General features: G+C 36.5%; 1 protein-coding gene across 1 annotated transcript in view; it reads right to left on the bottom strand.

The window, feature by feature from the left end:
* The window catches only part of LOC150099830 (RNA-binding protein MEX3B-like), a 50,693-nt gene extending 36,746 nt beyond the window's left edge, over positions 1 to 13,947 (bottom strand). The window contains exon 1 of the mRNA XM_090403599.1: positions 13,588 to 13,947. Coding sequence (XP_090259725.1) covers positions 13,588 to 13,813 — 226 coding nt within the window. The 5' untranslated portion in view covers positions 13,814 to 13,947. The remainder of the gene's footprint in view (positions 1 to 13,587) is intronic.
* Positions 13,948 to 25,710: the final 11,763 nt, after the last annotated feature.

Here is a 25,710-nt window from a genome sequence, read left to right as displayed (position 1 = left end):
TTTAATAAAAACTGATTTTTTTTCTTGAACGTCAACTTACCAGACACTAAATAACTGCACAAATTAATAAGCATAACATAAATAAACTTATTTTTCTTGTTCACCGAAAGCGAAATATTTCCTGTTACGCACACCAAACAAGACTGATGACTAGACGTAGCATTGGCACATGATAGTAGGTATATAATCGGCTGGTAGAAATAGTGGGGGAAATGCATGCAACATGGCTATATGTAGTAATCACTCTCATTGGCAAACATTTGGCTGGGCCGCAAAAAATTCGTCTCAGGCCACGAGTTTGACACCCATTCCCTTCCCTACACTCTGCAACATTGTTCTCCCAAATTTTACATCTGCTCATCAGTTAAACCTGTCCCAATATTATGAATATACAAGCTGAACAACAATAGCTCCAATATGGACTCCTGTGGCACACCAATAGTGACATTTCTCTTTCATGATACTCTCTTCCTTCTGATACCTGTCTGACAGCTAATCACCAACTGAACTTGCCCGTCTGTTATCCAATCCCATTTGTTTCAATTATTTAACAGCTCGTCATATGGTAGTCTATCAAAAGCTTCTACAAAATCTATGTATAAGTATACTACAGTATATGCACCTCCCTTTACTAAACCCCCATGCTGATAATCACAGAGTACTGCTGCTATCATGTTTAAAAATAAATAAAACTGTACTGTGTGTTACTGCACTATAAAATGGGAGAATAATCACCCAAATATTCCTCCACAATCACATCTTCATTACCTTCCCTATGTGAAGGACCAGGCTGCGGCTCTTCTGGGTGTAACCTTTCTTTTTTGTCCGATGTGCTTTGCTTATTCCTCTCCTTCTTTTCATCATAAATTTGTCTAAAGCAAGCAAATGCATCATGTACTTTCCTTTCTACTAATAAGTAGTGTTCAACATTGGGGTCCATGTCTTCAACCATTTTGAGAACATTTCTGTAAGACCCTTCACTGTGAATTGTTTAACTACCACTCCTTGTTTCTCTTTTTCATCTTCCTTTTCTCGTTCTTCCTCTTCTGCAATACATTGTTCCTCCAGTTCTTCATTGGTCAACTCTTCAGGGGCACTTCCTAAGAGTTGAACTATGTCATCATCATTCACTTCGAGATTCAGGTTGTTTGCTAGGCCCACTATTTCTTCATTCAATTTACAAAGGTCTTAATTTTTTTCAAACCTTCCAAAATCGTGCACAAACCTTTTTAATGTCTTTTTCCATATGCCACTCATACATTGAGAAATCACTTCATCCCAAACTACAGCAATATTTTTAATAGCATGATAAACATTGAAGGCTTTCCAGAATTGCATGAGTCTAGTTGTTTCCTTCATTAGCAGAAATGGCTAGTGAAAAAGTTCTCCGTAGACTCCCCAATCCATCAGTTGGATCAATGAAGTAGTGTTTGGAGGGAGAAACATGACCTTGAACTTGGTGAAGATCACCGATATAAGACGGATGACCTGGAGCATTATCTAGAATTAATAAAATTTTAAATTCTACATTTTCTTTCCATTTCACTCACATAACAGTTGATTAAGGCATCCATAACTCTTATTTCTGCTAATGAACTGGAAGAGTATGCTTCTTAATGTGTTTGAAGGTTCGTGGATTCCCACTGTGCCATATCACAAATAGTTTGTTTATATCCAGCCACATTATCTCCTAACAGAATCCTAATATGGTCTTTAACACGTTCATTGCCAATCACGCGATGCGAGTTCTCACCAAACAGCCGATCACACGTTATCGTGTGGACGTCGTTAACTAAATAAAAAAAATTTAAAAAAAGTTGGCCACCACACGAAATTCCAATTTTCAGCTTGGCAATGAAAGTGTTAAGAGCTTTGAAACCAGGCATACATTTTAGCTTTTAGTGGATGAATGTCTGCTCGGACATTTTTTTTTTTTCAAAAACAAGGTCTCATCCATATTAAATATTTGCTGTGGGAAATAACTTTCCTCTGTAATAATTTTATCCAATTTCTCCACAAACTCCTTGGCAGCCTTCTCATCGGAACTTGCAGATTCACCATATATTTTCACATTATGCATTGCAAGATGCTGCTTGAATCTCATGAACTAATCGGAAGAAGCATTGAATTCGTAGTCGTAATCGGGTCCTACTTTCTCCTTGAACATGTTGAAGAGTCTTAGTAGTTATGATCATGGTGCTAAGAGGTATGTGCTTTTCGTTTAGGTCCCCTATGCATGATGGAAGTAGCTTTTCCAATCACTGATAGGACCTTGTTGTTGCTTCGTCACTATAGTTGAACTGCAACTTCGTTTCAAGATCAATTGCCCACCTCTTTTTCTGTGATTCTTCACTGGTTTTTGAACTGGGCAAAACATTTAACGATGAATACACAAATAACATTTTTCAAACACAATCAACAGAGGAACTGTTGAAGCCAAGTGCCTACTGCCAAGGGATTTTGCCATTGCATTGCTGCTAAATAAAAACCTTTTTACTTTATGCTTGCTTGTGTCTTGTTCGAAAGTACAGTCGAAAATGTTGTTCATTCCATTATGGGCTCACGGATGTAAGTCGAGGGATGACTGTATTTTTTTTATGATATTCTATGATAAGTATTGAATATAAATTTCAGAGAAAACATGAGAAAGAAACAAAATGGAGAAAAATGTATGCTTTGTGTGTAAACAGTTAAAAGACTGCATTTGTAAAGAAAGTGTCCTATCTGATCAGGATCAAGTGCCACAAGTATGCATGGAAATGCAACATTGACTACTTAAAGGAGGCTATATATTTTGCTGTAACTAACCACCACCCTACACAATGAACACCTGGGCATTAGCAGCAAAAAGTACAGTCGAAAATGTTGTTCATTCCATTATGGGCTCACGGATGTAAGTCGAGGGATGACTGTATTTTTTTTATGATATTCTATGATAAGTATTGAATATAAATTTCAGAGAAAACATGAGAAAGAAACAAAATGGAGAAAAATGTATGCTTTGTGTGTAAACAGTTAAAAGACTGCATTTGTAAAGAAAGTGTCCTATCTGATCAGGATCAAGTGCCACAAGTATGCATGGAAATGCAACATTGACTACTTAAAGGAGGCTATATATTTTGCTGTAACTAACCACCACCCTACACAATGAACACCTGGGCATTAGCAGCATTTCTGGATTATCTAGCTATTAGCCTACCCATAGTACTAGTGTACTATTGGTCAACAACCTTCTATGAGTATGATAGACAAAAATTAATTTTCAAAAAGAATTAAAAAACCAGAAAAGAGATGGGCACCAGAACAGCCTACTCTGGATAAGCTTGAGTTTATAACACTTGCCTTTTAAGTATACACCTTTCACATCTTGTGTCACTAAAAATCTAAATTATAAACAATTTTTTTTCTCAATTCTCATGCCTTTTATTAGTAGAATTTCATTTCTGTGCATTCTGGATGAGGACGGTATCTTCACTCCCCTTTGGACACAAGCCATGGAAAAGTATGGAGAAATTCAAGCAGTCACTCTTTATATTTCCAAAGCCTTATGACCTTATAAAGCTAACATCTTGATATTCCTCCTTCCCTCTGTGAATAGACTGGCAGCTTCTGCTCTGGTCATACACTAGGGGTCATGGTGGATAGTTCCTTTTTAGATTTTTCAGTCAATGGTGATATTCCCCAGGGTTTTATGTTTTCACCTACATTCTTCCTCCTATACATCAATGATCTCTCTGACATTCAATGCTATTCATAGTTTTGTTGACAACAGTACTCTCCACTCCTCTTTCTCATTTTCTGAACTTTGTAATGCTTAAAGATCTTCAATCACTGCCTTAAACATGATCTCCTTGCTATTCTTGGGGAGAATAACCTAGTGAACTTTAATGCCACTAAAACCAGTCTTATTGACAGAAAGACCTGCCTCACTATCTTTCACTTTCAACAATATTGTTTGTCAATTACAACTAATTTCTCTTCTTGAGTTAATACTTAAATGTCTGAAGCATATCTCTGCCCTTGTCTTCTACCACCAAACTGTGCAGCCTGCACAGTCTCAGTTTAGCCTCATAATCAACATTGTATAGTCTTGATATAATTTTTGTTATCTCTGTACACTCTCCAAGGTTACTTCATCCCCTTCATATCCCAGTGATTAGAACTAAGCACATCAATCTAGATGTGGTCTGATCAGAGCTTTATACAATGGGACTACCACCCTTTTATCTCTGGAGTTCTCCTCAATATTGCAGCAATTCTCTGATATGTCTTCACAGCCTTTGCAATATATTCTTGGAACTTCAAATTTCTATCTACAATCACCCCAAGATTCCTTGCTTCCTTTACCTCCAGTATAACTTCAAGTGAGTATGAAGTATCTCATCAGTGGATCCCACATTCCAAAACCTTACATTTAGTTGTATTAAATGGACATCCCCATTCATTTGTCTGTCTTATTCAAATTCTCTTGAAAAGTATTACTAATAACCCTCCCAAGATTCATATAATCTGCAAACAAATACCTCCCTGTAGTCCCATTGACATAAAGACTGAATAGTAACAGTCCCAGTACTGAATCTTGTGGAACTTCATCTGTAACCTTCCTTCTCTCTGACATTGTTATCCCATATACAACTCTGTTACCAGACAGCCAATTACTAATCCAATTCACTAACCTGATATCAAAATCCATATGTTGCAACATAAAAACAAACTTATGGTGGTGCCCTGTCAAATGCCTTGGCACAATCCTAAAAATGGCAGTGTATACCTTACTCTCAACCAATGCTCTTGTTACCCTATTGTAAAAAAAGTAACCAGATTACTAAAACACAAGCACCCCTTAACAAATCCATGCCAGCTGGCATAAATAATAATGCCTTCATCTGAATGACTTCTTACCAACTGTTTAAACAAGCCGTAGTTTGATACCTTCATTCTGTCACAACCTTTATGCAATGGCACTATCTTATCCTCATATTCTCCAGGAACTTGTCCCATTGCAAGACTTTCATTAAACAGCTAAGTTAATGGCACAGTCATTCCCTTAAAACACTTGTGCAATTTCATCTAGTTCCTCTGCTTTACTGACATATATAAACATACTGAGTAATACCTTCACTTCTAATGCTTCATCCTCTTCCTTACTCCTCCAAGAAAGGCCCTGCTATATACCTAGGTGGGACACACTAATAAAGTGATCATTAAATAGCTCAACTATGTCATTTGCTCTAGTCCTATATCCACCCAGTCATTTTTCCTCTTATCGACCACATAATAAAGAAATTCATTGGAATTCTTGGATTGCAGTGGTAGTTTTGTGTCATATTCTAATTTTTCTCCTATACTAGTCACCTTCTTAGATTGAGCATTATAGTCCTCATGAAACTGTTCTTCACCTCTCTCTATATATGCTTTCCATAATCTCTTTTTCACATGCAATTCCTGTTTAATTTCTTTAGTCATACATTTGACTGCAAATCACTTCATCTTCTCCCTTCCAGGTACATAACCTACCATTGTCAACGTATCTGCACGCACTACTGACCTCTCTTCCTTCAATTTCTTTTATTCATTATATTACTGCAAGCTATGACAGTTGCCTGCCTGCCTGCCTTATAATTCTACATAAATTCCTTCTACCTGAGCATATAAGGCTGAGGCTATGCATAAAGGATAATTAGGATGTGATTCTCAAAAGGTCCCAAATGTAAGCTTATTATTATTATATAATAATGTGCTTACAGTATTATTGCATTAATATGTAATAATTAAGTACAGGATTTAATTATTATAACTATACATCCAAGAATTCAGAAACTGTTGGTTGCCAGCTAATTTTTTTAACCACTAAGATTCTTTCATACACAGGAATTAACAAATTGGATAGGCAAAAGTCAGTTCTAAGTTGCAAATGTATCTTTTGCTCCTTTTAAAAACCCATTTCTAGCAATACAGTCATTTTCTTTGCACAAATATTTTTGTAGACTTGCTGCAATTTGTATCATAAATTGCAGCAGTTCCACATCACTTCCACAGTATCACTGGGAAAGGAAGTATGTGTGTGGGGGGAGATGAAACTTAAAATGAGTGTTATTTAGTAGTAAGTGAGTGTTATTCTTATCAAGTGGGGTTTAATGTTCATAAATTAAATACCAATTGAAGTTGGGTTTTCTTAAATTAATTCTAACCACCCAACTTGTTTTCCAAGCAATATATCATATTACATACTCCATCACTGAGATTAATCTGAAGAGCAAACAGATGTTAACACATTATAACTCTATAGTATGAAGGTTAGTTTATTTAATGGGATGAAAAACTAAGAAATATTCTAGTTTCAGAAAATATCCTACATCTACAAAAACTTAGATAAAATCACAACTTTCTTTGAGGTTTCTTTAAAAGTCAATTTGATTATTTGGCATTGCAATTCTCACTGTAAACCACTGCTTACTTTGACACATCTGCCTTCATTTTTTATTAGTTATAGCAAGTGATGACCTGCAGCCAATAAAATGTTGCTAAAAATGATACTATAAATGAGGTGGAAAAAAATGTTGTGTACAAAATAAACTCCAAATACAAAATATATGAAATTCTTACAACTGGCTGACCTTGGTTGGCTGTGTGGTTAGAATATCTGGTCTCCCACCAACAGGCTATTGGTTTAAATCCCACCATCAGCATGGATATTTTTAATTAGCTTTAAGTGGGAGATGAATTTCATTGCCCAATGTGAGACCACTGCCCAAATTATTAGAAACCTTAAGTGGCTTAAACTTTCATATCTGGTCTCTGGAGCAAGATTTCTGAATTATGTAAAAAATAATATACATAATTAATGAAATGGGGGGAAAAAAATCCTTAGTTCACACAGTACTAATGTACTACACGTATACAACCTTTCATGGGTATAGTCATAAAAAAGTTTCTACAATTGGTGGGTTGATGTTTGTGTCAAGATTTTGGAAAATGGAAAATAATCTAAACTAATGTAAAAATTTGGTATCTGCTTGTACTTCTGAGCAGGCATAATAATTTTATAATGGCTTTATAACTAAAAGGTAAAAAATTTGACTGTTTCCAATGTGCAACAATGTCACATTCGGAGGTGTGTGCGTGATGAAATTTTTTGTTTTTATGGAATGGCAGACGTGCACTATTAAAGAAAATGTAAATGAGAAAAAGTCACAGAAATTACATACTGTGTTATACCTCTTAAATCATAACTTTCTACATGGAACCAGTTAAGAATTTGACATCCTTCACTGGTTATAGCTACTGCACCCCTGAATTTCTATTATGGAGTTACATTAATGGAAACAGCTATGAACACTGTGTGAAATGGAACTCAATAAATCATACAAAGTTGGAGAGATGGAGATCCCAATTATGCCCAAGATAAATGAATACAAAAAAATAGTGTGGAATGTTGTCTATAATTAGCCATAAGCAATTTTGCATCAGATTCACTGGGCAAATGAATTAATGATCTCTTTGCATTGGACTTTCAAATATCCAGAACTAAAACATAACTGTAATCCCCTCCCCATTTCATTTAATACTCAAGTAGTTTTCTATGATTGTAATATATTTAAAATCAGCATGCAAAGGATTTTGTATACTGACCATGCAAGAGGGTAAAAAGAAAGCTATAACACACTGATGCAATGTTTAGGGTTGATGGTTAAGGAGGACCCTACTGATGTTTTTCAGACAGCTGGAGGCTTTAGTCTTGAGTAGCATGTAAGGAAGGACATGTAGATAGAATGAAACATAACAAGAAGTTTGCCCATCTCGTTTAAAAATAAACTGAATAGTGGGTGACCAGCAGCTGTTTGTGCTTTTACTGGCTTAAAAGAAAGTAAAAGAATAATGAAAGTTAGTTCATTAGAATGATACCTGCAAAAGAATGGAGTGTATTTATTAGTAATGTGCTCTAGGGTGGATAAGATTCAAGATCTAGTGATTTTCACTTGCACTTGTACCACTGTACAAAACCTTGATTAGATCATTGCTTAATTACTGTACATATCTGATTATTTGGATTGAAATGACATAATTTAGAAGTCATTTTAATCTTGCTTAGTGAACAAGGAGTACATAAAAAGTTAAATGCGTTTCAGATGGGATATGAAACATTCGGAAAAATGTCTATGTATTATGCAGCAATCACACATTCCCAAGGTTGACCAGGTAGGTAGCTTAAAATATGGACAGCAGCCAACGTTCCTTGAAAGCTGGTTACTCCATCTTGCTATCAGACACTAGAGAATATATTTGGAGATGAAAGCAACTACTAGAAATCCCAATAGTGTTTCCATGACAGACTGCTGCATGCTGAATTTTCAGAGCTGAAGCCTTTGTTAATGACAGTGAACATGGATTATCAATTGACACCAAGTCACACAGAATGGAGTGCAGAACAACAGTCCAATGGCTGTAGTGTCTGAGGTCTTCCAGTTTTATGATAATAGCTGCTTTTCAACATAATGTGTTGTCAATGCTTACAACAGTGATTGTATGAATGTGGTTTGAAGAGAATAACACTGCAGATTCAGCACTCTATAACCCAGAGTGCTGAAGTTGATAAGCCATGTGTAGGATGAAGTGGGACATGGCTCTCATTAGTGGCTTTTAAGAGTAGGGCAGAATACTACCAATTTTTACAAGAAATTCCACAGTACATTAAAGGCTGCTGTTATAATAAAAGAAAACCATTACATTAATTACTGTCAATAAAGGCTTTTTGCATATAACTCGCATAGGTCTCATAACTTTTGGCAGGACTATTTTTGTTACTGGTCAAGTGTGGCTTTCTGTGATGGTGCTGATGAAACATGGAAGTCAATAATACTAATAATCTTTTAAAACGATGTTATTTAGCACTGTACAGGGGGGGGAAACCCAATTTTGATATTTGGCAATACAAATCTCAGTCAGCCTTTATATGAATACACCCCACATAGGAGAATCAGGTGTCGCCCATTTCAGGAATATGAAGATTTCAACTAACAACTCCTTAAAGGATTAAAATTACTTCAAATGCTATTAGTTTAACCTAATTGATCCCAAGGCCTCAAACATCTCAAAGGTCTATTGCAAGAGGTGAAGGGGAAAGAAGAGGGTTAAAGCTTGTTGTTATCACACTAAAAGGTTTCTAGTGACATATTATTTTATATATGTAAAAACATCAGAATAAGATTTGACATCATAAATCTCTATAAAAGTCAATTTAGCATCACTTACAAGCTGTCAAGTTCATGATATCTATCTATCAATCTATATATATAAAATTCAACAGAGACATGGAATATACAAAATCTATACCACAGAGACCAGTCATTCTTGCAGGAACAAGTTCCATGGTTAACTTAGCTTATCATGGTATATATACACACCAAACTTTTATACCAGCCCACAAACTTACTGACAAGGGCTTTACCCCTGATACTTAAGTAACTTTTTTAATGCAGATCTAACTATATGAATTATTGTGAACCAAGGGTATTAGTAAAATACTATAAGTGTAAAAATCTTTCATGATTTGTATCATCTGCATTAAAAAAGTTAGTGTTTGAAGATATAGTTTTAAAGGTAAAGTCCTTGGTTGTAGAAGTCTGTGGGTTAGTATAAATTTGCCATACACAAGCAGCTGGTCTAGATGACTGTCTCTAGTTTAGAGGTGAATTCCTTTTTCATTCAAAGTTAAAAGCTGTCCCCAGGAGTCTTCATCAGACAAACTATTTGCAAGCAGTAAGAATTATATGTGCAACATTATTATTATTAATAAAAAAAAATTGATGGCATGCCCTCATAGCATTACTCACATTCACTAAAGTTAAATAACATTGTTTTTCTACTTTTCATTCCATTTGAACGAGTGTACATTTCCATTCACCTTCTTGTTTTCCATGTTTTTGGTCCCTGTGATTTTCATAAGCTTATGGACTAAAATACAAGTTTAGAATGTTTCAAACATTTTGAATATGAATAGCTGATTTCACCAAATAAACATGAAAAAATATACTGTAGGATATTCATCTTGTCATGTTATATCGGACAAGTAAAACTCAGTTACTTTCCATGCCACCAAAACACAGGTTTGCCTTTCCTTTTGCAAAAAGTATCTCTACTCTCTTTCCTCAGTAATACACAAATCACAAGAGAGAATCAGATATATCTCTCTCTCTCTCCCTGGATTGAGATTTACTCCAGCCTTTCCTGCCAAAAACACATCTCATCAGTAGCTTCCTGATTACCTAAAAACTAGGCATTCTTTTCCTCTTGTGTTTGGTCCTCTTTTCCTGTTTTGGGTTGTGCAACTAAAGCCTCTCTAAAAGTTCTCAAAATTCTCTGTTGAAAGGAGAACTATTTTGGCTAATAGATGATCCCTTCCTCAAAGACTCACTTCAACCTGTCTGACAGATGCAATGTTTCAGCTCTATCTCTGTTAGAGGTACTTCCATTGTTACTGCTCCAGTGAACCAGCAACCATCGCATTCCTACACTTTCTGTTACTACAAGAGCAGAAACTTCCCAACATCTCTTTTCAGTATAACTGCACATATGTCAAACCTGATTCTCCTCCTCCTCTAACTTATTCCATCTACCTGTGTCCTATGAAATAGCCTTCTCATAGCGTGTTTCCCAACAATTACTATTCATGAAAAATGTCAACAGATTTATTCTTTCTCAATCCTCACATGCACCCCACATATGGTACAAATGTGCTATAGGTTTTTCTAACTTACGTATATGGGATAAATATAAAAAGTCATTCTTCAAATACAAATATTAGAACTAAATAATTACACCACTGTAGTTAATATCCACTTTGTCAGCCACATTTCATGATAGTAGTTAAGTTCTTTTATGTTGTCCATTCAACTCTTTTGCAGTTTCCCCCCTCTTTTCATTCCCTCAATCTTCTCCAACATAACTACCTTTGCCAATGATTCATGTGCTAACATGATATGTCCATAGTACATCTTATGTTTAGCGATCATCGTCTCCAAGGAGCATTCCATCTTTATACTCTCTAAAACCATCTTATTATTTGCACTCCATGGGATTCTTAATAGTCGTCCTCCATGCCCATAATTCAAATGAATCAGTTTGCTTTCTGTCTGTCTTCTTAATAATCCAGCTTTCACATCTATATACTACTGAAAATAACATTGTCAAAGCAATCTTACACCTGTCTTTCATAATTTTTGTCAAGTTTAACATAGCTTTTTCTTCCCATGACTAACCTTCTTTTAACCTCATTTTCACATTTACCATAATTTCTGATTCTGGACCCCAGTAAATCATAACTTTCAATGATCTCTATTTTATCTCTCTATTATAAATTCATTTAAATTGCCAGAAGCCATAACTTGTTTATTGCTGATGTTTTAAGCTTGGCTTTGTTACTTTCCCTCTTAACAAATAGAATCAACTGCTTCTGCTATGGGAGGTTGTATCATCTGTCTTAAATGGTTTATTTTTCTGCCACCAATCTTAATTCAGCTGTATGTCTAAGTTGTCTTGTCAGATGTCATCTCCTTCCAGGAAGTTGACTACCATGAGCTTCCACCATGTATGGTTTTGTGCTTTTCTTTTACATTCTTCATAAGTCTAAGTTAGCTATTTTCATAATATATTCACTATAAATATTAAAAAGATAGGGTGACAGTATACAATCCTGCTGAATCCCTTTTTCCACTTGGACGCTTTCTCCAAAGCCTGTTATTATTGAAGCTTCTTGGTTGTCATATAGCTCTTATCAAGAGAATCTGATATTCCCAGATCACAATCCACAGTATTGTGATTCATTCAATAATAAGCTTTCTTATAATCAAGAAGGCCTCAGTATTTGAAGAGGTAAAATAAGCTCAATATTCTCAAGACTACTAAACATGAGAATTTTTTATTTCAGTTCAGGGAGGAAAAAAAGGATTCAATGTGTTATGTTGTGGGAAAACATGATATCCACTAGTAGTGCTATGCTCCCTACAACCACTATTTCCTAAAATAGTGTAATACAGTATTGTAATTCTTTAAAAGATAAACTGATTAATAACATTTTACAAGCATTGTAAATAAAAAAAAAGTTTTAGGACCAAGTGTTCAGAGGTATACATATATATGTGAACAATGAAGATGGGTTAAAACAGTCATGTATGTAGATTTGTATCCCCCCCTTCCATTAATGAAATGGAATAAGTGCTGTTCTTATAATAAACAAAATGGATTTTTTTATGGGATGAAAAGTTTCACAACCTAGTAATACGGTTTCATTATACTGAAGAAAAATGAATTACCAGTAAAACATAGGTGAACCAGTAAATGGATGTTTGCTTATGGGGAGGGGAAAGAAAATGCTTGTAGGAGACTAAATTTTGAATTCTGCATAGTGGTTTGTTAATGCTTGCTATACCCTCTCAAACCGGTACTAAAATATATTTTGACTAGCAATGGTTTACATGATTTCTCAATATATATTTCGCGTTGAACTGGGACCAAGTGATTTATTTCACTTGGAAATGGAAGTGTATATATCTATATACACTTGGCAAGAAGAAGGCAATGAATATCACTGTTTTTGACAAATATGGAAGTGCTGTTCTTAAGTTCACTAACTTTTATAACTTTAATCATCAACTCAGTCACTGTCAAGGATGCACTGTACTGTTAAATCCGTAATGGAGATTATCAATCAGGGAGTTATAAATTTATTATATATATACTTGATATATATAAAGTATATATTTGATACTGAGGTGTATCAAATACCATTAAATGAGTCATCACTAACACAAACATATCCCGATGAGTCTCAACTGTGAAAGGGACAAAATAAAATCAAGACAGATATCATCATATACACATTTCGCATCATGGTAGGATCCAATTAAGATTTAATAATTATAACACAGCAAGCAAGTTTATTGACGCGTCTCAGGAGTACTTTATAACGTTCTGCAAGCAACCGCTTAAAAATTAAACAAAAACACAGTAAAGAATTCTCTCGATTTGCTAAACCGGTCTTTGATATTCCAAGTTTTAAATTTAATCAATAAAAGTTCCGTATAACATGAAATGTTAAACCATTTCATGACTTCGGGGGACCACCGTTTCAAGCACTAATTTTGGGTTGGAACACACGTATTAATAAATTAATTCGAAATATGTAAGAAACATTAATGATATAATATAATACAACATATAATAAAAAGGTATATAAAGAATTACAATTGATACGATAGTCTCCATTATGAATTTGAGTGTGCATAATAAAAGAAAAACACACGGACGCGTTAACTATTTCTTAGACAGTAAACTTCGATTTACACCTCACTACTCCTAATAAGGATATAAGAATTATAATAACAGCTATAACGGGTGAATATTTATCCATTCCCGAAAGTTTGTGGTCACGCTAGCCGGCAACCGCACCGGATGTCACCGCAAACAAAGAGAGGCATGGCGCGTCAGACGCGTTTCACCAGTTCCCGGGGAAACAAAGAACTGAAATATCTTTGACCCCGTCATTTCACATCAGTAAGTAAAATAAGGTGACTTCATCATGATCCTTACCCTGTCTTCCTACAATTTCTGCCACGTGTTCTGAACTCGGGACAGGAACACATTCTGTGGTGTTTTGACTCTTTTTGCTCCTGGATTCACCTTCAAACGTGCTGGTAATGTTGTCGTTTTCGTTGTTCAGTCCGAGCATCGACAGTTCAAGAGCTAATTGTAGCGCTCTTTGGTCTTCTAAAGCACCACCGCTACGATCCATATCAGGGAAAAGACTAGCAGGCATCACAGAGAATAGGGACAAATACACAGAGACAGAAATTAATATAAAAATAAAGATAAACTTTAAAAATTTGACAAGCTAGCTACTCGCACAACTCAAGCCGTGCCGCAACCAGCACAGCACCAACCGCACTGCTCCAAAATACCTTCCTGCCCGGGCAATACTAACCCTGACGTCACCCCCATCTCTTTCTCTATCTCTCTGTTTCTCTCTCGTGCACTGACTTGGGTGGAACCTCAAGCGCAGCGTAGAAACCATCTCTTATAGGTCATTGGGTAGTTTTACACATAGGCGGGTCAGACAGGATGACGTTATTTGATTGACATACTTCGTGACAGTTATTGGCCGAGATTACTCAGTACTAAGGATATGCCGTGTTCCTCGTATGTTTGATAACTTTCGTCGAGTCATATTTTTTCTGTACATATTTCCATTAATGGCAGGTTATTTTCTCAAATGTATTTAAATTTTATGATAAATAATAATTTAATAGATTAAGGGTGTTTAAATGCTCAATATAAAATCATCTTCATCTGGAAAAGATGACCCTACACCATTTGGAAATGAACTTGCCCAAATATATCTCACGCCTTCGAAGAGAAGATGTACAAATCTGTTACTATTCATATAAATACCAAGAAGGTTATCATTAAAAAAAAAAGACTGTAGTAACGTTGGCAAAGTTTCGAGTTCAGATCACACTAATGCTATAAAATGGAATAGGCTGGATTTATTTTCACTACACTTTGTTTTGCGAACTATCACATTTTTGCGCCAACTGTCATGCTTTTACCGCCTTTTTTTAGTCCAACCCTCCAACGATTAGCGTGCGCAGAAAGTTCGCGGCCGAACCATTCAAATAAATGCTCGCATTTTTGTTTGTTTTGAAATTTGTAATAGTAATCGAAGGGAACCGTTCGTGCAGTTGATATTGAAAGTATTTCGTAACTTGTCAAATAACTCATTTCAGCGGGAAAATTTATTAATTCGAATTGTTCAAATTTGATGAGACTACAGATTACACTGATCATCCACAAATACCAAACCTGATAAATATTCAAGATAAAAGTTGATATATATATAAAATTTGAAAATCGATAATTTAAAAATTCAAATGCTTAGTATAGCATTTGATCCAAAAATTACCATATTTACACAGATATAGCCAATATAAATATGGTATCATCGTAATTTCAAAATTATTATTACTAAAATCTGAAAGCCACTCATTTGAGGGGATATTATGGACGATCATTTTTTCCTTATATAATATATAATTTACATCGGAATATATATATACACACACACACATGTGTAAAGAGTTTTTACAGCTGAGTTATTACTAAGTATATTGTACTTGAGAGGAAATTATATTGTTTTAATTCTTTATCCAAGCGGTTGTTTAGGTTTAAAACAAGAATATAATTTCTTGTAAAGCATAATATGCATTTATGACATTACATATGAGATCTCTGTTTCTTCTTTCTTGCGGTTGCTTATTACTGATATTTCCCTCGATGAGTCTTGACTCTAGCAGGTGTTTGTATAATAATAATATTGTGTGTATTATGATGTTATATATGCGAACTTCATTGGAGAATTTTATATAAACGCGCCCTTTAAATTATCAGGGCGCGTTAATTTTAGAGAGCCTCAAGCTGAACTTTTTCGTTGTATAACTCCATGGTAAAAATGGCCATTCGTTCCTTGGCGATTACTGGGACCGGGGGACACCATGTTTAAATGATATATATCTTTATAAACATTTTATTTCTGCGTCAGTTTACAACATACGGGTTTTTACGCCACTTAACTAGGTGAGTTAATTAACAGGAAGCGGAATATTTTTTTTATAAGATATTTGTTTTAACTATCATAACAGCTCGTAGTGACGAAATAAAAAATTTGAGATGAATTATCTGTCACTTTACTCCACGATGAGTACTGATTCCATGGAATCACATATAATAAATTTCGTCTTTCAGCAAAGGAGAAGCGGGTAAAAGATTTTTCTTAAAAAAAAATAAATTATTCTTCTAGTTCTAATAGCCATTTCCGGTTATAGGCTTCCCCCATTTGCTTCTATGTTTCTGTTGAAAGAATCCGGATGCCAACATTCCCCAGCCATCTACGCTTTTATTATTATGGGCTACATCTACTTCATGGAGTCCTTTGACTCATCGAGGGAGGCCCCTAAACATCATGCAAAACACAATCCAACATTTGAACAGTATCTATCATGCTTTGCTTTGAACTGATTCACAGTCATTGCACTCACAACAGACTCTGACAACCTATTCCGCTCATTAACCACTCTCCAAGCAAAAAAACCTAGTTCTAACATCTTTGCTGACTACACTCTTGCTCAGTTTCCCACCACCAGACCTGTTCTGAAAAATTTCCTCTGTATTAGTCTTGTAAAAACCCAGTAATTTGTATGTCCCAATCATATCATCCCCTTTTCCATCTGTCAACCAGTTTCTGACTCACAAATTTTATGAAACACCTGTCATTTTTCATCTGTGTGATATGCCCTGTCCAGTTCCATTTTAAAATCTCTTCTCCTCTATCAAACACTTGTTTCTTTTCTTTTATATAGTCTCTGATATGGCCCTATCTGGATTATTATGCTCAGATTTGGTCATCTGGGTTTCTTAGTAATGTGGAGTTGGTTGAGAGGATTCAGAGTCAGGTAACTAATCCTTTATCCAGGTATCACCTGGTGATACCATAGTATCACCACCTCTGGGTCTGGCTCCTGCTGATGAAACCTCAATAAAGGTCGAAACCAGTCTGGGTAGTGGCCCTTCCCTTAATGCATAGTATTATACATCTCTGCAAGGAGATGTGCTTTGCATTATGGGAGATACTAAAATAAGTGATGAGAGCTTAGTCCACCTTTACCACGAGTTGCCTCAGTTCTGAAGATAATTCAGGCGCAAACTTTGTTTGCTTACACTTGAATAAAGGATTAAACTAAATTTATTATAGTCTAACCAAGTGAAAAAAAAAACTTCCAACCAAGGCAGATAACTAAGATGGTTTCAGGCCTGTGGAATGTTCCATATGAAGACAGCTTGAAGATTTATGGGTTACAAAAATTGGCAGATAGAAGGAAGAGAGGCATGATAGAAACATTCAAGTTACTGAAAGGGTTTTATAGAATGGAAGAAATTATTCACTATATGACAGGTGGGATATAACAAAAGGTCATCATTGAACGTCAAATAATGTCATTTTGAGAAAAAGTCAAAAAGACGTTTAGGAAAATAAATTAAAACACTGTTTATTTTAGTTATAAATATAGTTGTTAAAAACTAATTATTAAGTAATAAAAATTACTTAAGTTAACATAAATAAAAGAATTGTTGAAAAATAAAATTGTCTCACTTAAAAAGTGACACCCAGGGTGGGCTGCTCCTCCCTTGCTACGCCAATGCCTGCCGTGGGTGTTGTTTATCAGCAAATCAGTTTAAGGAGAGGTATGATGGGTACTATGTGAATACTGGTTACTTTTGCCTCCCATTGTGAAATTCTGATTGGATTGTGGATGGTATGATTGGTATATTGGGAACTATGCTATGGGCTTCCCGCAATGAGTCTTTTGACCCCATGGAGATATCCTTCAACAATAATAATAATCTTCTTTATTTTATCTTGTTGTCTGATATTTAGCATTTGCTGTCTAAATTATATTCTCAGTTCTTCCTCATATTGTGCAGTATTTATTTGGTTACTGGACATGTCTCTGATCTGTATATTATTATTATTATTACTACCCCAAGACCTCCTGGAGTTAAAGACTCATCTGGGAGGTCCTTTGGCTCTATTTTCAAATTTTGTTTTTACTACACAGGAGATTTTTTCAGTTTGCTTAAGCTGCCAGCCTAGCTGAATTCTTTTATTTCTTCATAAATGCTTCTTTTGGGGTGGGTTTTAGGATTTTTTTCCAGTAGCTGATTTTTCACTGTTTGCCCTGGATCCCTGGCGAAAACAATGGGGGAGGGGGGCCTTGTTTAACCGGGTGATGCCCCAGCCGGCATGAAACTCTGTCGTGTTGTACCATCATTTTGTATTTCTATTATAGCCCTCTTTTTTCTTGCCTTCGTAACCTACAGACCTTCAATATATCCTTGGAAGGAGTATCCACAGAGCTGTCATATTCTTGATCACTCACCTTTAGATCCTCTCCACCACTTCCTCATCTCCAAGGTGACCAGAGAACTGCGCACAATGATCTAGATAAACCTTAAATAAGAATAACAACATATTATAACTAGGTGAAACATTGGCTCAAAAGTTTGGCTCTATTTTCAAATTTTGTTTTTACTACACAGGGGATTTTTTCAGTTTGCCTAAGCTGCCAGCCTAGCTGAATTCTTTTATTTCTTCATAAATGCTTCTTTTCTCCTAATGTAAAAGTTCTTCCAAGGTATACATATTTTTATGCTTGCTCTGTTTTATTACCAACTGTTGTTGTTCATTCTTCTGTTTATCTAGTTTTCTTTAACATTTGTCATTATTTTAGTTTTTTCATATTTTATATATAAAACGTCTTTGTTATTATTACATCACATCTCCAGGGAGTTCAAAGACTCATTATTATTATTGTTAATGGTATCTCCATGTTCATCTATCCATTTTCATGTGTACCATATGTCCAGCCCAGCACTGGTGCACCCAGGGAGGGGGGGCCAAGGGGCCCTGGCCCCCTCAAAAGAAAAAGGGGAAAAACACTAGAAAAATTTCCAAAAATCTTTTCCTAATTAAAATTCATTGTTTTTTTTTTAATTTATATTGTGTCGTGTCTTCTATTTCTATGCTACTTGTGAATTAGCGGTATAGCACTCAGGAATCCTGGCCGCTGTGAACGCAAGGCAAACAAAGTAGTGCTTGGGCTCTACTTTGTTTGCCCGATCCGGACCAGAGGAGATCACGGGTATCATGTATAACACAAAGGCTTCTGGGAATGATGCAGAGGACATTGATGTGTAGGAGTAGGGAGATTCTTGTTCATTGTATATAAGGCTTTGATTAGAAATTGGGTGACCAAATCTGGGCACAGAAATTGTGCCCAGATTTGGTCACCTGGTTTTCAGAAGGATGAAGAGATGTTGGAAAGGGTCCAAAGGCGATTGACTAAGGTAGTTTCTCACCCCTGGAATGTCGAGTATGAGGAAAGATTGAGAAGATGTAATTTACAGAGTCTGGTGAATAGGAGGAAGGAAGAGGGGAGATATGATAGAGACCTACAAGTTGGTAAGGGGTTGTTATAGGATTAATGGTGGAGAAGTTCTACAGAGAATAGTGGGAGATCGGGGGAGAACCAGAGGTTATCCCTGGAAACTGTGTGAGTAGGGAGTGAGAGGCAGGTTTTTTTCATGCAGAGTTGTAAATGATTGGAATGCCTTGCCAGAGAGTGTGGTGTCTGCAAGGAGTTTGAATGTGTTCAAGGCATGGTATGATGAGCTGTGTGTGTGATAAAAGGGCCTCCCAGATGAGTCTTTGACTCCATGAGGTCTTGGGGTAATAATAATAATCATTTTATCAGAGGATGTAATTGTGAATGGGGTTTCACTTTCCTCCAGTTGGTGAGAATGATCACAAAGTGATCACCTGGGTTGTGGCTAGCCATATGCAGACTTCTGTGAGGAAAGGATATATGTAGAATTATAAGGCTGGTGATTATAACATGCTTAGGAGACAGCCCCAAGCTATAGCATGGAATGAAGAGTTGAGTGGTAAGGAAATAAATGGTGCTTGGGAAATGACAAAGAAATACATAACAGCATCAATGTGTGCATGTATTCTTAAGGCTGACTAAGGTAGGTGCAAAATGGATGAATGAGGGGGCTTAAGCATGAAATCTGGAAAAATACTTTGGAAACAGTACAGGATGATAATAATCAGTTACAAGAAGAGTATAAAGAACAAGCCAAGAGAGTGACTCAGTTAGTTAGGAAAAGAAAAGTGCAGGTATGAGCAGAAATTGGCAAATCAGGCAAAGAAAAATCCTCATTTTTTAGATATGTGGCATGTAGAAGGAAGCAACATAAGATTTTCAGGTGATATCCTCACAGGATGTGGTTATGAATGAGGTATTAACACTGTTGGTGCAAGTGATCAAGAGGTACTGATTTGGAAAGTAGTCAAATAGGAGAAGATCATTGTCAAGAAGGTATATATGCAAAACTATAAAACAGGTAATTATGAGAAGCTCTGTAGTCATCTAGCATCAATACACTTGGTTGATGTATTGATCACTTTGTCCTACCACAGTTTCTCATCCTTATATCCACCTGTCCTTCCATAACCTACTTCTTTTTTTGATAATCATCTAAGTTCTGCTTTTGCGTATTCTTTCTCTCCTCTCATTCTCCGACACCAAAACCATTCAAATGTAGCCCACCTGTTTTAATGAACTCTAAGTTCTCTTGAAAATCTTCATTCTTATTTTTTAGTAGCTATCTGAAATTATTGGCTCTCGGAGGTGAGGGAATGGCAAAAGTTCTTAAGGTCTCTGAAGGATCCATCTATGACTTGTAAGAAATCCAAAACCGATAGTTTTTCAACAGACTGGATTATATAGAAATGTCAGTTTTTTTCTAGCTTTATAGAATTATTGAGAAATTGCAGTGCTGCTACTTATTATTATTAAAACCAAGACAATATTGTTGTTATTATTATTATCATCATCAACAGATCTCCATGGAGTCAAGAGACTCATTACTGGAGGTCCCACTCTCACCTACACAGCTGATCATACCTTGCCTTAAATGCATTCACTGTTCTTGCACTCGCCACTCTCTCAAACAATGCATTCCAATCACCCACCATGCAAAAAATGTACTCCTCACCCCCTTGCTCACACACCCGCCTTACATAGCTTCCAGGATTGGCTTCTAGTTTTCCCCATCTCCAGATATTCTAGTCTTGTAGCTTTAGCTGCCTTGGCCATAATTTCAGCTCATAGCACTTGATACTCCCTTTGGCAGTTGTTCCATTCACTTAACACAAGACATTATATGCTTGTTAACTTCACTTTTGTTTAGCCTTCCAGAATTGACCTTTTCTTTGCTGTATTGAAAAACTTCTTCTTGCCTATAGTATAAAGTAAAAACAAAGCTTTATTCTACAGATCACCTTACATATTAGATATTTTTTGGCTACAAAAGTGACAATTCTCAACTTTCAAAAAAAAAAAATTAATATCAGTCAATAAAAACACATGGGAACACTGTCAATGTTCACCACCCTTACATCATTACCTCTAAGGTTTGGCAGCTTCATAACATCAGTATGCATGCAAAACTTTCCACCTATCAGAACATCATAAATCACTGATACTGTATATGAATAGTGTGCACTGCAACTTCCCCATGTTCTGAAGACAATTATTCCAAAAGGATTTCATTTTGCTCCATAAACTGATTTGTTCACCCTCCATCTCTTTATCATATTATTATTCAGGACCTCCATGGTGTCACGAGACTCACTGTGAGAGGGCCCATTTTAACACAGTTTATCATATCATTCTTTAAACACATTCACTGTTTGTGCTCTCACTACCTTATCAGTCAATGCATTCCATGGTCTAGCTACCCTCAAAGCAAAAAAACAAACTCCTTACCTTCTTACTTATCACTTCCATTCATAACTTCCAGGGATAGCCCATTGTTCTTCCTCTTTCTTCTTGATCTACCATATTAAAGAGCTCCCCAGTGTCGCTCTACTAACTACTCCTCAAAAGTTTAAACGTCTCAGTCATATACCTCTCTTTCTATTGACCAAACTCTGCAGTCAGCATGCCCTCAGTCTGTCCTCATAATTAACATTGTGCAGTCCTGATTAGGTAGACATATGGAGAATGTACGGGCAAGTATCAGGAGGTTATCGAGAAGAGTGAAAGATAGAAACAGTATTATTATTATTATTACATAACACCTCCAGGAAATCCAGACTCATCGAGGGAGGGCACCTACTCTACAACTCTCCATCTCCACCATTCAATCCACCAACTATAACTAACCACAACTACACCAATGCCATCTACCCCACCACCACTTCCACAGACAATCACAAACATCCATGCCCACAGCAGGATTCAAACCCACAGCTTTTTGGCTGGAGAGGGGGGATACGCTAACCACGTGGCCAGGCTGGCATATTGGGAATGGGTGTCTGTTGTGTTGAAAGTGTGTTGCAGACAGGGTCGTCACCAGATTAGATTGTGCCCTGAGGCAAACAATTAAACATCACCCCTGATGGATTATAAGACAAAAATATAAGAAAATCTCCAATTGCTATTTCATTTTTATTACAAGAGAAAGATTAATGCAAAACGATTATATAATAATATTAATTAATTGTTTGCTCTATGGCGATATTGCACAATAAAACTGTTTATAAGCTCTTCTAAATTTAAATTATAAGATATGTCTGCCTCTATCAATATAGTTGCTATACCAACCAATCTTTCTTGGGTCATTGCTGTTCGCAAATAATTTTTAATCAGTTTAAGCTTAAATCGCTCTCTGCACTTGCTACGCTAACAGGAATTGTTAGCTTAGCAACAGCACCTACTGCAATATGGCTGAACAAGCGCCCTTATTAAGCTGCCCCATGAGGGAAGCTGCCTCTATGCTACACCCTGTCGATGGTACTGGTTGCAGAAGTATAACAATGATGAGTTGAGATGGAGAGCAAGAATCATGAATAGCGTGCTGGCAGAGCTGTGTTAGGAGAAGGGAGTGTAATTTGTGGATGTGTGGCATGTATTTGAGAGAAGAATGGAATTATACAGAAGTTACAGATTGCATTTTGAATGGCTTTGGAGTTAGTGAACTAGAGAAACTGCTGCTAGATGGAAGCATAGTATGTGTGATGCAAGCATTGTGTCATGAGATCAGAAGTAAGAGGTGAAATGAAAGATCAGGAGAGTGGAATGGAAGAGGATGAAATGCTTGGCAATGGAAATAGTAGTGGTGGTGTAAGAGATGAGAGAGAATAGGAATGCAAGAGTAACAGGGAATTGGGGGAGCCTAGGTAGACAGGCATGCAGCATAGTGAGAGTGGATGGTAAGTTGTGATAAAGGTGATTGGGCAAGAGCAGGTATGGTGAGAAAATCATAACCAACAAGTGATTTGAGAAGGACTTGTTTTTCAGATCCTAAAAGGTGAACTGCCTTGTTTATTTAGAAATACCTGGTGTAATGCCAGGATGGGTTTAATTGGTGATATATAACTTTTTACAGATGATGAGGAATCAAGCAGATGTGGCCTTACAGGAGTACTTGAATGGATTGTATGAGTGGGCAACAGTATGGAACTGTCAGTTCAGTGTTGCAAAGTGCAAGGTTCTGAAATTTGGTAGGCAACAATGGGATGCAATATATACACTTAGCAGGAAATTTTTAGAGGAAGTTGAGGAGACGAGACTTTGAAGTGGTGGTGTACAAGGATCTGAAGTTCAGAGGTCACATTGGATAATGGTAGTGATGCAGAGGACCTTAATATGTGTAAATAAAGAAGTTCTGGTTCCATTGTATAAGGCCTTGATCAGGCTTCCTGTGGATTGTTGTGCACAACACTCCTGGTCTCCTGATTTTTCATGGTGATGAGGATATATTGGAAAAGGTCTAGAGAAAACTAAAGTGGTAACTGGTCTTTGGGATGTAGGATATGAGGACAGATTGAGGGAATGCAATTGGCAATGTCTCATAGATATGGGGATATGATTGAGACATATAATGGTTAGGGGTTGTTTCCAGATTAACATGAAAGAAATGTTTCATAGAATAGGAGAGGGATAGAACAAGCGGTCATCCCTGGAAACTATAAGGAGGGTGTGAATGACGAGAGGGGATATGATAGAGCTGGTAAATTTAAGTCATTTAAGCTGGTAAAGGGTTGTTACTGAGTTAATATGGAAGAAAGTTTTTGTAGAATGCGTTGGGGGTAGAACAAATGGACAACCATGGAAGCTCTATAAGGAGGATGTGAGCAGCAGCATAAGGAACTAGTTCTTTGCATGGAGAGTGGTTGATGAGTGGAATGCATTGCCTGACATCATGGTGAATGCAGATATATTGGATGAGTTTAAAGCATGGTTTGTGATGGGCTTTGTGTGCAACAGTGCATGCTCCTCCTGTGATGATTCTTTGACTCTGGAGGTCTGGTGTTAATAATATAATTTTTGTTATCTGCCTTTGCACCCTCTCCAATGTTAATTTATCCCATTCAAAATTCTGGTGACCAAATCTTAGTAAAGTAATTCAGATGTGGTCTGATCAGGGCTTTATACAATGTAATCACAACCCTTATCTCTGCTGGTCAGCATCCTTCTCAGTATTGCAGCAATCCTCTGGGTTACTTTCCATTAATCAATCCCAAACTTCAAGACCTTGCATTCATTTGCAATAAATCGATTGACACCACTATTTCTCATCTGTCCAGCTTATTCAAATTCTCTTGAAGGGCTACCACATCAGCACTATTACTAATAACCCTTTCCAGCTTCACATCATCTGCAAACACCAAATATCTCCCTGCAGTCTATTAACAGCGTCATTGATATAGATGTTAAACAACACGAGTCTCAATACTGGTCCCTGGGGGACCCCATTTGTAACTTTCTACATCCTTGATACTGCTCCCTCATACACAAATCTCTATCAGACAGCCAGTCCAATTCACTAACCTGATATCTAAACCCATATATTGTAACTTAAATATCATCTTATCATGTGGCACCCTGTCAAATTCCTCTGTAAATTCCAAAGAAAATGGCAGTATATGCCTTTCTTCATCAACTGCTCTTGTTATTCTATTAAAAAATGTAATTATATTACTAAAACAAGAGTGCCCCTTAACAATATGCTGGCTTTCACAGACCTCACTAATTCCTCCAAAATTTTACTGAAGAAACACAAACTGGTCTGTAGTTTGACACTTCCATTCTGTTACCACCCTTATTCATTGGCACTTTTATACTCCTTCCATTTCTTGGACACCTTTCCCATTGCCAGACTGTCAACTCAACAGGGCTGTCAGTTTCTTAGCACATTCTCTTAAAACAAAAATCCTATCCAGTTCCATTGCTTTATTGATATTCAGAGTACTTAATATTTTAACACTTTCTTCTTGCACTTCCAAACCTTTAACCCTCCTCGTCCCTCTAGTAATAAAATCTTCTTTTCCAAGATGAAATACCCCAATAAACTGATCATTAATCAACTCCACTGTCTTTTGCATCATCATTCTATTCCCATTTTCATATAACATCATTCTTCCACAATCATTTCTCTTCTTACTGGCCACATAATGAAAGAGTTCCTTCAGGGCTAATCTTTTCTTATATTCAAGTTTTGCCTTTCTTGCCATGGTAGTCCCTTTTCTGGCTTGAGCTTTATATTCCTCATGCAAAATTGTTCTCTATCCCTCTCCTTATACTTTTTCCATGATCTTTTTTTTTTCATCTGTGCACTTTCCGTTTCATGTCATTAGTCATCCACTTTACACCAAATTGTGTTCTGTTTTTCACTTGAGGTATACAACTTGCCATTGCTGCAAATAATAATATTATTATTATTATTCAGGCCTCCATGGAGTCAAAAGACTCATCGTGGGAGGTCCTTCCTAAGAACATAAAGTCTGTCAAGACTCATCGAGGGGAGGTTCCCCCTAAGAAACACAAAGTCTATCATACCACTCCTTAAACTCATTGACCGTTCTTGCCCTCACCACTCTATCAGGCAATGCATTCCACGGCTCAACCACCCTCCATGCAAAGAAACCACTCCTCACCCTCTTGCTCACAGTTTCCTTTCATAACTTCCAGGGATGGCCTCTTGTCATCACTCCTTCCCACTATTCAACCAAGTGAAAGAACTCCCCAGTGT

The sequence above is a fragment of the Typopeltis vanoorti genome, chromosome 14 (assembly GCF_054136105.1).
Source record: "Typopeltis vanoorti isolate ZY-2024b chromosome 14, IOZ_Tvanoo_1.0, whole genome shotgun sequence".
In the NCBI taxonomy this organism is placed as follows: Eukaryota; Metazoa; Arthropoda; class Arachnida; order Uropygi; family Thelyphonidae; genus Typopeltis; species Typopeltis vanoorti.
The sequence above is the reverse complement of the archived record's forward strand: the minus strand, read 5'-3'. Positions and strand labels throughout refer to the sequence as shown.